This window comes from Cyprinus carpio, chromosome B17, assembly GCF_018340385.1.
Source record: "Cyprinus carpio isolate SPL01 chromosome B17, ASM1834038v1, whole genome shotgun sequence".
In the NCBI taxonomy this organism is placed as follows: Eukaryota; Metazoa; Chordata; class Actinopteri; order Cypriniformes; family Cyprinidae; genus Cyprinus; species Cyprinus carpio.
The window spans coordinates 19668215-19687276 of NC_056613.1; the positions used below are offsets into that span (position 1 = coordinate 19668215).

At 36.2% G+C, this 19062-nt stretch overlaps 1 protein-coding gene across 2 annotated transcripts in view; it reads right to left on the reverse strand.

Annotated features, from left to right (window-relative positions):
* Nucleotides 1–294: 294 nt before the first annotated feature.
* Nucleotides 295–19062, reverse strand: part of slc24a4a (solute carrier family 24 member 4a) — a 48608-nt gene continuing 29840 nt past the window's right edge. Inside the window, exons 4-18 of one of the 2 annotated variants that reach the window (XM_042742695.1) lie at nt 16962–17038; nt 16592–16666; nt 15238–15322; nt 15043–15146; nt 14543–14617; nt 13098–13123; nt 12962–13015; nt 12279–12424; nt 10990–11159; nt 9964–10108; nt 7730–7896; nt 7281–7395; nt 7068–7180; nt 6911–6976; nt 295–3758 (exon numbers count right to left, since the gene is read on the reverse strand). In XM_042742695.1, coding sequence (XP_042598629.1) covers nt 3606–3758; nt 6911–6976; nt 7068–7180; nt 7281–7395; nt 7730–7896; nt 9964–10108; nt 10990–11159; nt 12279–12424; nt 12962–13015; nt 13098–13123; nt 14543–14617; nt 15043–15146; nt 15238–15322; nt 16592–16666; nt 16962–17038 — 1571 coding nt within the window. In that variant the 3' untranslated portion in view covers nt 295–3605. The remainder of the gene's footprint in view (nt 3759–6910; nt 6977–7067; nt 7181–7280; nt 7396–7729; nt 7897–9963; nt 10109–10989; nt 11160–12278; nt 12425–12961; nt 13016–13097; nt 13124–14542; nt 14618–15042; nt 15147–15237; nt 15323–16591; nt 16667–16961; nt 17039–19062) is intronic. The other variant, XM_042742696.1, reaches the window with a different exon arrangement.

The window sequence follows — 19062 nt, forward strand, 5'->3', positions numbered from 1 at the left end:
GAAGCGCACTGACACTTCCGTGATTGCCTCTTAAAACAAACACAACGCGACCTGCATACTTGCATACAAAGTAGTTATCTTTCGATGCCAATTCCGATTTTGGCGACATAACAACGTTAACTTCAGTATTTATAAAACGCACCCATCTCCGTGGATCAGCAGCGACTGCAGAAGGTCAACGATTCCATTTCAGAAGAAAACACAAAATGGCCAAACCTGCAAGTACTTGCTTCATACATGCGGGGGCGCTAAAAACTCACTCAATGACCAAATGCAAGACAGATACCCAAGAAACACATTTATAAACTGTATAATTTAATTGTTTTCTCCATACAGTACTCGTATGCTTCATATATTCTTATTTATATTCTTTTTAGATTATTGCTTTACAGTAAAATGCATTGGTTGGATACATCCATTGCTTGCAAGACAATACATTCAAGATACACACCAACGTCTTATGTTGAAAATCATTAAATCTGTACCTTACAAAAGGTTTTCTATATGCCGATCCACTCACAGTGCAGCAGGTCACTCGTGGAGCAGTTGCGTATGTATCTGTGCATGTGTGTTTAATAAATCAAGACACCGCATGAGAAGTTCTCATACTCTTGTGCATATTCATGCGTGGCAGAGTCATTTGAAGCATTTTCCTTGAAGTTTTTGCCCTTTGAAGAGGCATATAATGGAGAGTGCATATACGTCTATTCATTTATGAGTGCTATACAACTGGCAACAAACACATCCCATCTGAAGTGACCCGATGAAATAATTAAACCACTCCGGAGGTCCGAAGTTTATAAAATACAATTAAATGTCAAAAAATACTCATCTCAGTTCAAATATAATGGTAGCATTTACATCAAGCATGGCACAAATAACCTGCAACAAAGTAAAGGATAGTGTGCTGACAAATAGATTCAAATAAATCTAGAATATCAATGCACTGTCTATTAGAATGGCAAAAGAGATTTCCCAAAACAAGCAGGGAGAAACTAACAATGATTAGAAACTGGCACCAAATAATTCATTTAATGCTGGAAAAAACACTTTTTAACTATTTAAGGTGGCAACCAGCATAGGAAGAAGCTTTAGAAGCTCCTCCGACAGTGTATGTTGTATCTATTTCAGATGAATAATGTAATCGTACAGATCAACACCACAGAACAAAGAACGAAAGAAAGAACAAAAGAGAATCATCACATGACACCACCATCATTCTGCACAGCACATAGCCACAATAAACTAAAGTCGACATTCTACAGAATGGCATTTATGTGACGTAAGATTAGATGACAGAATCTGCATGCATGTGCTACAGCGGTGGGCGACTTCAGCAGCTTTCACAAACATGGCTCATCTATGAAAATATAATCTCCGTACTCGGCCCTCACCGACTGAGATTGCATATATCATATATAATGTGTACATCAAATACTGCAACACCTGTCTTTTTGTACAGACAACAGCGACAGCACCTCCTAGCACTTAACAACGACAGGTTCTACGACTGACGAAAGACACAAAGACACGCTTGTTCCCCTACGATCAAGTTCTCTTGAGCCCACTAGCAGCTGAGTAAATGGGGGTCCTGTAGCTGCCATTTAGAGGTGAATCTCAGGAAACCAGTCAAGGTCAAGTTCAGGTCATATTTCACCAAAAGAAAAAAGAAAAAGAAAGAAAGAAGCTAATTATTTTATGCTTAAAGAAAAAGAAGTCTATGAAGACCATTATAATTTTGTTTTTGTATTGTGACATCACAGTAAGTGCATTTTCTACCTCAAACATCATTACTGTAATTGTCATTAATGCAATCTCCATTACCGCAATAGAAAAAAACTCATTACTGTAATGCAAAAAAATAAAAAATAGATTTAAAATGTATAATTATTTAAATGTACACTTCAATTCCCATTACAGTAATTTTCATTACTGCAAAAAAAATAAAAAAAATAAATAAAAATAAAAATACAAAATATCAAAACATTTCCATGGCCATATAATAAAATCTCAATCCTATTACTGTAATGCACAAATCTTTAATTAAATATCATTGTCATTTTAAATTAGCTAATGCTAATTTAAATATATTTTATTACAGTATGCACAAATTACAGTATGAAAATGCATATTACAGCTATAAGAATCCAGGTTTGAAAGTGTGCTTACATTTTATGAAAATAAATGTTGCAATGCAAATAAACCTTAAAAGGTCTTTAAACTTAATTTCCTTGCACAGTCTTATTTATTTTTCTTTTGATTTTGAAATGAAATATGACCTGGCCATTGACGTGAGCTCACAAAGCTTTTGCCCTGCTTTAAAAATGGCTTCTTTGTGTCAAATCATGCATTACGGACAAACAGTAATAAATATCCAGAGAGGGAGGTTAGGGTGCATTGGAAATAAAGAAAAAGTGGCCACTTTGGTCACGTATTTAAATTCACCCTCACCTCCCAACATCTGTAAGGAAGCACTGGTTCAAACAGTATCAGTGATGTTATATTTACATATATATAAAACAAAAAAAAACAAAACAAAACAAAAAAACACTCTTCGATTTGTAGCATGTTTGCAAAATCCAGGATCTCTGTTTGTGATGTCATCAGTATGTGTTTGAAATATCAAAGCAGCCACAGTTGTCAGTCATGGTCCATAGTGCGAAACAAGCAAAGAGCGGTCCTGAGGGTCGTCTGCTCTGCTCTGAACAAGAGGTGATGTGTGCTTTATGATTGGTTCCATTCACTGGTTAATGCAGATCTGGAAAAGTTGAGGGGAAACCAAAACGTGTCCAATTTTAGAGCTTCTGTTTCCATGTGTTAGAAGCTGGTCCACTCGCTGACCTCTCCGATGGGCACCTGCCGGAAGCTCTCAGCAGGAATTATATGGTCCAGCTCATAAATATTTCATAACTGCTTGCCCCGTCGCACGATCCATACAGAAAATGCTTCACATCTGCTATGCGTCTTATTTCAACAGTTTTCTTGTGTGTAACGAGCTGCGAGAATCACTTCCTTGCCCGAGGGCAGTCATTTCATGTCAGTTCCATCTTTTTATTGCACCACATTAAGGACGTACTTTCATTTTTCCATTCCGGAGGAAATAAATTAATTTGATGTAGATGTTTTATGCCACATATAAAGTGCATTATGTTCATGTCAAACGTTGACTCAAGGGAAGACAGAAATTAGAAAAATGTAGATTGCTAATGCATACAGGAATGAGCAGCATTCTTTGTCATTGCCGTGAGTGTGTGCAGTTTGTGATGTAAGTGTACACTTTGAATCCTTCTGCTCTGAACAAAACATTTACGGGCTGCATTGTGATTGTCCGAGGTTCAGAAGTGGAAGAATATCCAGTTATAAAGAGAGCTGCCAAGGAGAATTTAATTTCCTGGAATTGATGGAGAAAGTTGCGAGTCAGCAGTATTCTGGGAAATTCAGTTCATCCATCTGAGCCACAGTGGTTTGAATGTGCAGCGGGAGATAGTGAATTTCTTTAACAGTAGGGAGTTTAAAGAGAGAGGAAACAGCAGAATCATTGGTGATTTTGGTTGCAGGTTTAACCCGGAGGTATTTTGGTTCAAAGCCCATGGAAATCATCTAGCCTAGACACCTTCTTGGCACATGGGCAGGTTGACAAAAGTGAAGACATTGTATTCGATCAAGATAGAAAAGCAGAGGAAGATGGCATACAGAACAAGCACGTATATGCCCAGCTTAAAGTCCAACCTCCACTTGTTCACATGGATCCCCAGCACCTGAAAGTGCACAAACAAAATTATTCGTAGGGAGCCAGAGAAAATTATCTTCTACAAACTGTATGGACACCTAAACAATCATAATCTCTAGCTTCTGCTAACTGACATACGCAAGCTCACGAGGGAGCGGTGTTCCAGTGGATGCCGCAGGACGTAAACTTTCCAGCAAAGGAAAACTCCTCTTGGCTTATATCGAAATCCTCCAACATTTGTCTTCCAGCAAAGGAAAACTCCTCTTGGCTTATATCGAAATCCTCCAACATTTGTCTTTACAAATCCTCATTTTGTACTTCATTTTGACCAGTGTTTTTTTTTTTGCTCTCTCCACTACACTTCCTCGTTTGTCATTTCCGCATTTGGCATCTGCTGGAATGCCACTCTCTCGTGAATGCATGCATGACATTTAGCGTACGATATGGACTTCTATTGGACTATTGAATACCAGCCCCCATTCACTGCCATTATAAAGCTTGAAGAGCCAGGACATTTTTAAATATAACTCTGATTGTATTTGAAGGAAGTCTACACATAGGATGGCTTGAGAAATCATAGGGTAAATCATGGGGTAGTTTTCATTTTTAGGTGAACTATCCCTTTAAGAAGGGACGAAAAAAATTGATTTTCCACTTTATTGTAGTCTTCATTTGAATATTAATAATAATAAAAAAAAAACTAAGATCGTAAGTCTTGCGTACTTGTGTAAGTCTACTCTATACTTACATTCAGTGGCTGTTTAAAAATGAATCTCCCTTTGTTGTTTTGGAAAATGATATATAAAAATTACATTTATATGAATTTTCCAATATATATTTATATATTTATCCAATAAATTTGTACATTTCATTTGACAATACAATTTTTTTAAAATTTTAAGTCATTATTAATTATTTAATAATTATTCACGACTTTTGATCTATAAAACATCCTTTTTCCATTGAGTTGAAAGTTTTTCTTCATATTATTGATTGTGAGAAAAACAAAAAACAAACAAACAAACAAAAATAACTATTGGCCGATCATTCTGTAATCTGCTAGATTTCCCACCTTGGTTACTGTTTAAATTAATATTTCAGTAATGTACCAGGAGCCGGTTCTTTTGGAAATCAGGCTACACTGGATTGGATTAACATAAACTGTTAATGAAATGTTTAAAAAGCAGTTAGAAGTTTGAATCAGTCTGAAACACTGCCCTGTATAAATTAAAAGAGAAAGAATTTATACATTTGTATGCAAGCAAAATATAATCAAACCAAATCTATGTACTCTCAGCTATAGAATTTTGGTAGACGTTTTGTCTTCAGTGGAATTAGAGGTTCTAACTAAAACTAAAAAGGGGTGACCATGTATTGTACAGGGTTTCTACAGACATGAACAAGCTAAATTTAAGACTTTTTAAGACCTTTTTAATACCACCTTATTTGAAATTTAAGACCTAAACCTGTAATGGAAATACACATTTTATCACATAAATATGTAATATTTAATGTGTTTAAATTAAAAAGAAAACAAAAATATCATTGCTGTAATAAATTATATTTATTACTACGATATACAGTGAACTTTTAATGTCACCAGACAATATTCCATACAAAATATCCCTGCAAAATAACTGCATCACTGAGATTTTTGGTGGAGTAAACTATTTATTCCGAAGCAATATTTTCATCAGTGTTCTATCAGCATTTACATACTTAAATCTGCATATTTTTTAATTTACCTTTACAAAGGTGTATTTTTAACCTTTTCAGATGTATGCATCATCTTTCATGTCAAATTATTACAATTTATCAATAAATTCAATATACACTATAGGGCTGCTACAAGGCAGATTAAATAATTTACACTGCAAATAACAATTACAACTGCAATAAATCATGTTATGAGATTAATATTTTAAATGCATTTATGAATATACAAATAAGAAATGCTGAGGGGAAAATGCATACTTTCCAACATACTTCTGAACTAAACGACCAGTAAGTGGTGGTAAGTCACTGAATGAGTGAGTCACTGAATCATTCATTCAACTTATCGAATGTGTTATCACGCTGGTATCTTAAGGACTTTCGTGGACAGCTTACTCCTAAAGTTTTTAATATTCTTCATATTCTGTGTGGTGGTCAGATAAAAATTAATCTTTTCCAATAAGTTTAAATAGATTTTTACCTTTTATGGGCATTTTACCTTTATAAAGCCATTTTTTCTATAAGAGTGCATTATCTTTTGAGTCAAATTCTTACATTTAATCAGTGAATTAGAATAATAAGACAGTAATAATAATTAATTTGACAATAAGCAAATGAAATCAGTATCAACAAAATTTATCTTTGCAATCCAGACATAAACTGCACCTGAATTGGCATTTAGAAGTATTTACAGACCGTTTAATGCAGAACATGAATGGATTTAACTTGCAGTTACAAATGCATAAATTATTTGATATATTAAACATAAAACGTTGAATATTGATATTTGAAATGATTTAAAAAATGAAAAGATACTTTAAATTTGAAATTAAAACCGCCAGTAGGTGGCAGCATGTCACTGTTAATAAGTGAGTCACTGCGACTGAACCGATTCATTTAAACGGGTGATTCATTCAGGAACGAAACACCATCATGTTGCTCAAAGACGCAAAACAGCTTGGTGGCTTTGTTTGGAATTATTTTTGTTGGCGAAATAGTGCAAAAACAGGCAATATGGTGTCTAAAAAAAAATAATCCTAATAAAAAAACTACTATATTAAACAACTACTGAATAATTTACTACCTCCGTGTGTTTCTTCTGAGTTTATGTGTGCTGTTACGCTCATTTGTTCTGAAGTCTCTCACGAAGAGTGAGCCTCAGCGCGACCTTGTATTCTGCTAACTTACTGCAATTCTCTCTGATGACGCAGTAATTTACCGCGAGGAAGAAATTCTTTGGTCTGTCCAATGATTGTAAACAGTCATTAGGTCCGTCAGACTTAAAATATTTTAGCGGTAATGTGACCAAAAATATTTAAGACCCATCGAATCCGAATTTAAGACATTTTAAGACATTTTAAGGCCTTATATTAGGAAAATGTTATTTAAGACATTTTAAGACTTTTTAAGGACGCGCGGACACCCTGATTGTATTTCTGAAGTGAATTGTCCTTTACATTTACTCACAGTTAAAGCCACCGAACCCAGCAGCAGAACAACGGAGTAAACCAATCCTCTACTGTTGATTTGAACCTAAATAGGACACACAAAAAAGAAAGGTTATTTTACGGCCTTTGAGGAATTGTGTGTGCGTGTATGTTTGAGGAGTGACAAAGACAGATACCACAGAGCCGTAGTTGACAGCCATTGTCTGGATGCCCCAGGGAACGCCAAGTCCAACCAGGATATCAAAGACGTTACTGCCAATCGTGTTGGAGACAGCCATGTCCCCCAGGCCTGAGCACACAGACACAAAGCCAAAGCTGGAAAGTCAGCTCAACATGGATGAAAGATAAGCAAAGGTAGAAAAACCAAGAAAATTAAAGAAGAGCTCTACCTTGTCGTGCGACAATGAGACTGGCTATGCAGTCGGGAACACTGGTGCCAGCAGCCAGGAAAGTTATACCCATAATAACATCTGGGATTCCAAGTGTGTATCCAGCGATTGTGACCTGCACACAGCAACCCACATGAATAAGCATCAATGAAAACCTTATAGGAATAGTGATGTAACATGCCTGCAAGCAGAATGACCTAAAATAAGCAAAATTCAAAGAAATTGTGTCAAAACAAAGACGATTTCAAACTGGCGTCCAAAGACCCAGAGGCTGCTAGGGGGCTAAGAAAAAGATTATACAGAATTTACTATGGCAGTGACAGTTAAGATTCAAGATTTAAAATATTGTATTAACAATTCATTATTAAGTATGATATTTAATCAACTGAATAATGAAGGGGGCAAAAGACATGAAAAATGCTTACATACACAAAGATACTGAAACTCACCATCCACACCATGACGTAGGAGAAGATGGCGATCCACAGCGTAGAGAGGAAGAAGGACAGCATGAAGAAGCGCTCCCACCGTGGTTTGGCACAGTTGGGTATGGTGAAGAACAGCAATACCAAAATGGGCCAGGAAATGAAAAACTTCACTTTATCCATAGCGCCCCCTACAGTCACATGGCACAGCATGTCAGTAATTAGCCTCCAAAAAACTCTTCTCTTTATGCCATTCAGTTGACCATCCAATCCTAGCTCATAGCTCAGATGAAAGCAGAGCTCACAAGAAAACACATGAGAAATTATATATTATGCAGTGCATAATATTAAGGAACTCCAAACACACGCAGTGAAAAAAAAAGCTATAATCTCAACAAAACAAGAGAGATCCATAACAAAAGTGATCCCTTTATGTGATTTTCTCACAATAGTTTTACTTTGAACAGACTGAACAATGTGGTACCAAGCACATTTACAAGTGATCAATCAATACAGACCAAAAAATAAACAAGTACATCAATATTTAAAAATACTGTGAATGTGATTTCACTGTGGGCAAGACTTATTATACTCATAACTGACAAAAACAGATTTACATGGAAATTCAACATTTCCAAGACTTTACAGTTTTTGCTTTACAGCCTTATGCTCAGCAAGGCTACATCTATGTGATCAGAAATACAGTAAAATTAGACATTTTAAAATATTATTACAATTTAAAATAGCTTTCTATTTTAATATACATTAACAAATATTGAAAAACATTCTAATATGCTGATTTGGTTCTCAGGAAACATTTCTTATTATCAGTGTTGTGTTGCATAATATGTCATAATTGGAAACAGTGCTATATTTTTCAGGATGCATTATAAATAAAGTTCAAAAGCATTTATTTGAACTAGAAGTCTTCTGTAATATTGTAAAAGTTTTTAATGTCATGAAAAAAATAAATCATTCATGCATACAAACAAATGCACAAATATTTTAGTATATAATTGTTTCTAGGGCTGCCCCGAAATAACGACTAATCGTTAGTCAACGACTAATTGTTAGTCAACAAGAAAAGACTTAGTCGACCACATATTTTTAGTTGCAGAAAAAAGCAAAAAAAAAAAAAAAAAAAAAAAAAAAAAAAAATCATGCATTCTGCGACGAAAGATCGTTGACAGCTGCTCTATGCGGTAATATACAGGACATCAGCCAAGGCATCCAAACGCTTGCCTATCATATCAACCTCAAATATGGATTATCATCTGAAAAATGTAAGTAGTAGCAACTTCACATGGCCGCAAACTCTAAGGTTAACCTATAAAAATGTGTGCTATTTCAGTGTTTCTGCGGAATGAGGAAGCGCGCCGGTATGAGCACTAGCACTTAAATTTTTTTGGTCATACAAATAGGAGTTATACATATTTGTAAGCTTAAATGACTGTTCTTTTACTTGTGTGCAGTCACAATAAAAAAAAAAAAAAAAAAAAAAAAACTTTGTGATTTTGTGAAATAATGAAAGCAAACAGGGTGCACGTTCTGCTGTCTCATCATGGTCTTTGAACTTTAGCGCATCAAATAATAAAACGAAACTCTGTGTATACTTGCCTCAGGCATAAGAATTCTAGGCCTATCTATAGAAAGCGAAATGTCTTCTTTTAAACGAACCAATTCAGACGGAAAACTACTATTCTCAGGTGATGTGATCTGTATGAAACATTAATATAGGCGCATCCACTGAGGAGACGGTCAATTTATCACTGCAGCCGAAAATACAGAAAATACTGGTTTATCAACGAATTATTAAAATGTTAAGGCTGTCTCCTTGCTTTTTTCCCCTGATGCATTCATAATCATTACTTATGCCGGTGTGCTGTGTGGCAAACCTTATCTGTGCACTACACAGGCAGTTAAACGCTCATTACTATGATTTATGGTTTATTAATATATACGTGCCATTGGTCGACTAACCTCTTAACATAAACGACTACTGGTCGACAAGAAAAATCTTCAGTCAAGGGCAGCCCTAATTATTTCCATTACTTACTCTAATCCAGATCTATACATCCCAGTTTTAAAATACCCTGATATTTCCATTTTTAATATCACCAAAGAGACCTTGCTGGTTAGGACACAGTGTAAGAACTATGTGAATAGATCCACTATTCTATGACTTCAGATGCACTGATGTCACTACATGCGGTTAAAGAGCCAATGTGTTTATGTATGAGAAAGTGAAACCGCCTCACCAGGCAAGACGAAGGGAGATGACAGCTCACTCTCTGGCTCCTCAGTGAGTTTGTCCTCTGCCACATTGCCATTTTCCATGGTGTCAGCTTTCTTATCAGCCACCAACACTGCATCCACCCCATTGGCCATCTTCACCAGCCGCTGCTGTATGAGGGGCAGCGAGCAAAAACTGCTTCATGATTCACTCTTATCCATTTCCTCATTAAGCTAATTTGAATTTTTCCCCACTAGTATGATGCTCACTTTCTGAAATACTTGGGTGTTAGAAATAACATGAGAGTGAGTAAATAAGGACATATTTTTTCCATTACTGGGTGTACTATCCCTTAAAATGTTTTTTAACCTTTTGTGTCAGAGTACTAACAGTTTAACACCATTCTCAGCCTCAATTCTCTTAACTAGCTGACATGTCACCATCAAATTCCTCAGCAGTCTTTGTACCAGGGGTTTGAATTTCTAACACAATTCTTTGAAGGCCAGCGCGTGGATATTTATAGAAACAGTTTAATCAGCCTCACACCCAGAACTAGGCTACCTGACGTGAGAACTCCACAGTGCTGAGTTAGCCAACAAAGACTGGCCCATAAGCTCCGGCTTGAACTCCGGCTTATAATCCAGTCTCCGGGTTCCCGGTGTTAAATATGCTCTATTACAACCGGATTGTGCAGACTCTGAATTCTCAACAGATGAGCCGCATTTGAAGAGCTGGTAAAATAGCTGAACACATCTGCAACTCTAATCTGCTGAATTCAACAGGAATCAGTGTTCACAACCCATTTAACTTCTGTAATGTGACATTTTCCAAGCGAAAGCTAATGTTTGAAAAAGGAACAATAAGTAAGATGGGGGTTTAAGGAACTGAATGTATTGGGAAAAGTTCTCTAGATACTGTAGTTTGTGAATGGGATGCGTTTTTGTCCATATAATGGAACACAATGGGGTCCAAAACAAAACTGAACTCAATTGACTTTCATTGTATGGACCAAAATATGATTACCGTTCACTCAGCTAGTGTATTTTCTTACCTCATTGATGATAAGTCGGCTTGCCATGCGCAGACGTGTCTTGGGCCCAAAGTGGTTGGTGATCATGACCCTGAGGCCGGCCTCTGGGAACCGATAATGTGGAGGGCTTGAATTTATCATCTCGTCCACCATCACAACAGAGCCCCTAGTGTACTCTTCAGTGGGCTTTACTGCAGACACAGAGGAAAAATTGTTTGTAAGTGCACCTATACATTGTACTCATGCTCAATACGTGCAGCATGTACAGTATTTGTTCATAAAACACACACACATAACTGTCAAACCTGCCCTAAGAGACCAAAACTAAATAAATCCTCACAACAACTGCGCACATAAACTACAGTAGCAGGACTGTAAACACACACACACACACACACTCAAAAGAAAAAGGATGTGTCACAATTTTCAATCTAAAGTCCTATTTGTCAGTGAGAGAATGATTCCTGCTGGGATTCACTGTAGGCCCACCTCTGAGCGCCTCAGGATACTGTCAGAAACCATCTACACACAGAATACTGACATTAAATGAAATCCCCAACTATCCCGCAGATTACTGCTGGACACCACAGGAAGAGCTCTACTGCCAATACACTATTAACTACATATAGACAAACACAATGACAAGGGACAGTCACAATATTAAAGAAATATTCTTGGTTAAATCTAACTTAAAGGTAAAATGAGTAATTTCTGTGCCTCAAGTGCTAACATGTTTTTCTCTGTGGGAAAACATGCATTGATAAACTGTACACAATGACACCAGGACAATTCTCAATTCTGATTTAATGTTGTGATGTTACCATATCTGTATTTCACAGTAGCGGATATTATTTTGTAAATGAGTGGAAGGCTGTATCACTGGTTCTGAGAGAAAGACATGAACACACACACACACACACACACACACACACACACACACACACAGAGAGAGCACTGCAGAATGAGACAGGAGCCAGGGCAGATTTAGTAAGGCTAAACAGACAGGCTTCAGCAGGGGGGTGACAGAGACCGCCACGCAGCACAATGGTTAGAGCTGCACTACAGGACACCACGCTCTGAAACAGAAAGCGCACCACAGTTATTCAGCAAGGAAGCAAAGTGTCAGCCTCTCATAAGAGATGTCAGATGGCTACGTTTTCAGTAAGTGCTGTTGGTGCAGTTTTTACAAACAGCAGAAATACAGATAGTAGAGTGGAATTCATTTAAAGAGAACAAGATTTGACTTTGTTGCAAGCGGCAGAGGGTTAGTCGCTACTAGCCCACAAGGAAGCCCGTCTAGTTACCCTTACCTGGTCTGAGTAACGGCCATGATGGATCATCCCAAAACTGATCATAACATGTATTACCATCCTCCATCTCGCTGATGACTGTATTACCATTGGCGACACTCTTGTCTTTCTTCCCCGAAAAGTAGTTCTGTATGCTAGTGTTAAACCTTTAAAACAAAACACACACACACACAAACTGATTTCTCAGACAAAAAAGCTCAATCATCTTTTCAAATCATGTGACCAACTTGAATGAGTGACATCTGCATGGGGAACTTTTTCTCCATAACAGGAAACTCCTGATTGATATGGCAAATGACCAACTTGAACAAAATCTGCATGGGGAAATCTTTTGATTCTGATTGTGTAAAATCCTATTGAAATGATTTTGGCATGAAAATTTACTGAAGAGCGGTAAATGTAACCGCACCTTAATTTAGCACATCGACGTACCATGTAGTTCTATGTTGTCGACACTTTAATAAAATTTAAGTATTCAGTATAAAAATACCAGCAAAGAATCAATATTAATCACTTATTTCATACCACAGCAATAAACATTTCAATAACACACTCCTTTATTTAAAAGGTCAAATATTAATGGAAAACATGGTAATTTAAAATACTTAAGGCTAAATAGTTTTAACTAAAATAAGTAATCAGATGTTTAAATTAATGAGTATACAAAACGAAGGTGGACTCACTTCATGATGATAATGTAGCCAACATACATGACGATCAGTATCAGACTCTCCCACCTGCAGAGACAGAGGAGGAGAAAGACAATCATGTGTCTGCCTTCAACCAATCAGAATAAAATATACTCGGAAGTTCACTTACCACAAAATCTTATCATCATAAATAAACTGAAAGAAAAGTTCAGAGTGTGTAAATATTCATGGACTGACAGCAGATTTTCAGTGCATGTCTTAATTACATGCTCTATAGAGCTCAACAGTGACAACCCAGTATTCTCTTCATGATTTCCTTCAGATTTTTTTTTTTAAAAAAGGTGTTTAATAAAGACTTGAACCAAACTAATGAGTCCCATTATGACAAACACAACAAACTTTTTTGTTGTTGTTTTTTAAAAGAAAGACTGACAACGATACAAGTCTTAAATAGCTGTGTACCTAAAGGGATAGTTCACTCAAGTGAAAATGTTGTCATTAATTACTCACTCTCATGTTGTTCCAAACCAGTAAGACCTTCTTTCATGTACAGAACACAACGTAAGATATTTTTTATGAAATCCAAAGTGCAGCTACCATGTTCAAGGCCCAGAAAGGTAGTAAAGACATTGTTAAAATAGTCCATGTAACATCAGTGCTTCCACCTTAATTTTATTAAGCTACAAGAATACTTCTTATGCTCAAAGAAAACCAAAATAACGACTTTATTCAAAAATTTCTTCTCTTCTGTGTCAGTCTTTGGCACCCGTTCACAAGAGTACCATGACACATGTGTGCATCTTCCTCAGCTTGCAAAAAAGGGCACAGTGCATCTGGTTCTACATCAGAACACCAGCTCCTGTGTCAGCAGCACCACACACGTGTCATGGTACTCTTGTGAACGTGTGCAAAGATTGACACGGAAGACAAGAAATTGTTGAATAAAGTCTCTTTTCTTTCAAAGTTTTCTTTGCACAAAAATTATTCTTGTAGCTTCATACATTACAGTTGAACCACTGATGACACATGGACTATTTTAATGATGTTCTTACTTTCTTTCTGGGCCTTAAATGTTGCGTTGCTATCTATGCAGGGTCAGAAAGCTCTCTGATTTCATCAAAAATATGTGTTCCAAAAATAAATGAATGTCTTACGGGTTTGGAACGACATGAGGGTGAGTAATTAATGACAGAATTTAAATTTTTGGGTGAACTACCCCTTTAAGCATTTTATAAGGGCACAGCAAATACTGCAATCAAATCTGAAACTACAATACAGAATAAAGCAATAAACTGATAAGTAACTGATTTTAATAAAAAAACATCAGAAGCGTATTGAATAATACTGAAGTGGGATCTTTTGACTCGGTTGCTGGGGTGTTCTTGGTGGTTACTGGTCCATTTATAAATACTCTACTCCATAATGGCAGCAACCTTTACAAGCATTACTGACTTTTCTTCATAAAAGCTTCTAAACCATTGTTTAACATCCTCAAAGTTTTTTGTTTTTTATTGCTAATTTTCTTTGTGGAGAAATTTAATGGGATTTTTACTTCTAGAACCTACTTTATTTCGCAACTTAGTTACCAAAGCTCATTAGATTAATGACACTTACTGCAATAAGGGCGACCACAGATAAAATGTAGTAGACTGAGTCTCTGAACACAGCATACTTGGTGAGAAAAACAACCTAGTGGGAAAAGAGAAGATCTTTGTAAACAGAAGTCAACAAAAGCAACTATTTTTGCTTTGTTAAATTTATCATGTCTACTGTACCCTCAAGTCATGCCATAAGCCACAACAAAAAAGGTTTTATTTCACAAAAGACAAAAATATCACAGAAGTGGCTTTTAAAAAGGCCTTTCTTGGACCCCATTACAGTAACCAAAGTATTTGCCTGCAAAGCCTATATTTAATGTGGTAGAACTTTTATTTTTTTAAATAGAATATTTAAAAATAAACCATTGTTTGAAATGAGAGTATGAAGTGAGAAAAACAACATTAATCCTGTAGATTGATTTTTACAGTGCATAACTCATATGAAAACATGAAAAGGTCAAAAGTGGCAGCAGCTCCAAAGGAAGAGAGGTGTATAAAGAGCTCAGAGATTCTCACCTGCCCCGCAAATATCCCACACACGCCGATGATGCATAGGATGTTGAACACGGCTGAGCCCACTATGGTACCCACCCCCACATCTCCATGTGTTATGAACACACCTGCAAAACAAAGCAAGAGTGTCCTGATCCACAGCATCTGTTGACACATGACTAATAAATGCACATTCAAGCACCTGTACGTGTGGCTTACCAATTATAGAGGCAAATAGCTCGGGGGCGGAGCTTCCAGCTGCCATGAAGGTCGCACCTGCTACATCTTCACTCAGGTGCAGTTTCTGATGGATGGGAGGAACATACAGAATCACACAGAGGATGTGCGGAGGCCATAATTAAAAGGTCTAAATAGACACCAGAGATGTGCAAAACTGTTGTTTGAATGACTAGCAGCTCTTAAAGGAACAGTACACTCTGAAATGATTTTAGTCAATACTTTTTATAAGAACTGGAAAAGAGCAGCATGAAGATATTGGTTTTATATTTTAATATTTTCAATAGTCATTTATTCCTATGATAGCAATGCTAAATTTTCAGTACCAGTACTCCAGTCTTTAGTGTCACATGATCCTTCAGAAATCTTTCTAATACGCTAATTTGCTGCTGCAGTAAAATTTAAATTGTTGCTGCTCAAATAAAATAATCAAATCATCAGTTGAAAATAGTTTTTGTGTAAAAAATGTATTTTTTTAATTGTTTCTTTTAGTAACAAATGTCAGTCTTTACTATCAATTTGAATCATTTGATGCATTTTTGTTGAATAAAAGCATTACTTTTATGCAAAAAACAAAACAAAAAACAAAAACAAACAAACAAACAAAACACTTACTGACTCCAGACATTTAAATGACAGTGCATATGCCTTCATGGAGTCAGTAACTGTCATTACAATTTGCATAAAAACTCTTCAAAAAAAAAAATTAAGTAGGTTTTAAACAATATGAAGTAAATAAATAAATTACAATCGTTAATGTGTAAATACATTTTGAGTAAACTATTCCTTTAAGGAATTGGCTGGGTTAAGAGTCATATTGCCCAGACACTGATCAGGCACATTTTTTAGGGATATTTTGACACTAAATGCTGAGTAATTGACAGATATTCAAACCATAAGTGAATAAATAAATAAATAAATAAATAAATCAGCTGAATAACTATAACCTTTAGTGATGCATTTTAAAGGATTATGCATAATAAGAACATTACCCGCAGCAGGTGATTTGAAGTCGGATGGTAATTTGTCTAAGTATATTGTAAAAGATGGATAATTTATTACAAAAACAGTGCTTTGATGGCTAAAGCACAGCAGGCTGTCAGCATGCTAAAACATTCTCAAATAAATTGCCTATTTAAAAAATATATTAAAACTAAAAAGAAAAACTCAAACCAACCACCCTTACCTACACCTATCTCTAAAAGAGTTGCATATTAGTATTACAAGATCTAGTATCCAGCATAACAGGAAGGTGCTGGAAATAGGTTTAGAAGAACACGTTAAAGTGATTCTGGGAACTGGAAGCTCATAGTTGCCACAGCAAATTTATTCTCACCTCACAGATCTTCTCTAGAGAGGTCACAAAGTAGTCATCACAGACGATAGCAAGGGCCAGAAACATATATAGAGCCTGAAATGGGAAGATAGACAAGAATGAGATGCACCATAATGAGCTTGACGTGCAGAAATAATTAAAGTTGCATGTCTAAATGGTTTTCTGTTCTATAAGGAGTTGTTGACAGGGTGGTTTCCGCGCCGTAAACCCAATGGCAAACTCATAACAAGTCATAAATGATGGCGAGAGCTGACAAACTATTTATAATTGTCATAAAATTCTTAGACAAGCACCATTTATCCTGGATGACAAGGTCAACTGGTGAGCAAGGCTAGATGTTGATGGACGTGCCCACTCAAAGTTCTCCTACCGCAAATATGTGTAGAAGTACAGCTCCTTGAGTACGCTGTCTGTTGGTGAATATATCCTCGGGGAACTCGTGGATGGCTGCATTGAAAATGAGAAAGAAAAAGTCACTTTCCATAAAAATGATCCAGATAAAAACCTGATGGTACAGCCCGGAAAACCAGATCCGCATGAGATTCCAAGGAATGATTGGAATGTGTAGGCAACAGAATATAAAATCACACCCTATGGACAAGTGACTTTATCATAATGCAGGAAAAAACACATTGTATATGTAGTACGTATGGTCACCAGTGCATGGGACTATATTATTATTTCACACACTGACATTCATCCCAGCCAAGGGTACGCTCAATTTAGTTATAGGAAAGAAAATCACTAATGCATGATGTATGTAGTCTGTATACAGTAGCCTCAGAAAGACTATTCAGATGTGCATCCAGTAAGGAGCTTTGCTAGTGGGACATTTCACTCTCTACACCTGGTATCCTGGGTTCTGGGTGAGTTTGAATAGGTTAAAGTAATGTACAGTAGATTTGTGCAGCCCATTTCAACAACAGATTCTAGAAAAATAGCATAGTTTTGATGCAACTTCCTCAGTGACTGTCAGACAGAAGCTAAACATGAACACAAAATCATTTACAAAAAAAGTTGTCAGCGCTGCCCCGTGAATTTATCAATAAAAATCACAAGACATTTCTCAGTAGCGAGGTTCTTGAAGCAGTTCAACTTGAGATTCGCTATTAGTATAGACACTGCTGCTGCTGAACCCTCCTGAGCATCACACGCGCTTAATCTCTATTTCATAACTGCATTATACATCATTAATAACTGCATTAGCCTTCATATCAATGGATTAAACCTCTGTTATTAGCTTTAAAATGGCATTTCGGAATTTCACTACAGAGTGAAATAAATGCATGCATCTGTTAATCATTTTGAGTCTAATATCATCCCAAACATCTTCAATGCAAGCCGAACAAATTTGTGTTTATTGCGACAGCGAATACTGCAACAGTTTCCACTGATTACAAAATATTTTTGTTTGCTGGGGTAGTACAGTAATATTCCATATCAACAGGGAAGGGGGGCCCAAAATTTATCTTATACCCAAAATATATTTAGCCTATGTCACGATAAGGGGTAAACCCAGCCCTATATATATATCTCAAAATTTGAATATTGTGAAAGTTAATTTTTTGTAACTTATTTCAAAAAGTGAAACTTTCATATAATCTAGATTCATTACATGTGAAGTAAAACATTTAAAAAGTTTTTTTTTTTTTTTTTTTAATTTTGATGATTAGAGCTTACAGCTCATGAAAGTCAAAAATCCAGTATATCAAAATATTTGAATATTTCCTGGACGTCTGAGTGTGGTGAGTCTTGGTGCACTGTCTCACCCCCGGCGAGACAACATTGCCGACATGCACCATAAACACACACCATGTTCAGTTTGGTATAAATTATTGACACAAACTTTGGTTTTACTTTTGGTTTATGCTTCAACTATCAGAAAACATTTGCTTTGTTGTTATTTTTGGGTTGCTAATAATTTCCAGTCTGTTTTTATCAAATTTGTGTTTGAAATTAATTTTGTTTTGTGAGGAGTATTTTGCCTCACTGAAGGTGGCAACCCTAGCAGTCTTCCCCATTATTGTGGTTTCAAAGAACAACAGATACCCGGAATTTACCCGAAAAGGTAGGGATGCTCATTTAATGAAAAGCAAATGTAAATATTCTAATATTTTGAGATACTGGATTTTTGACCTTCATGAGCTGTAAACTCTAATCACCAAAATTAAAACAAAAAAACTTTTCAAGTTGTTTTACTTTACATGTAATGAATCTAGAATATATGAAAGTTTTACTTTTTAAAATAAGTTACAAAAAAAAAAGAAATTCTTCACGATATTCTATTTTTCACGGATCATCACCAAAGTCCTCATGGATCGTTGGAAGAAGTTGCTCTTGCAGGACGTTTTGATAACATTCTTCATTAGTGTTTTTGGGCAGAATTATGAGAGAGCTCACTCTCTTGGTTGAAAAGCCACCCCACACATGGTTGGTCTCAGGATGCTTTCACCTTTTCTTCTACAAACAAT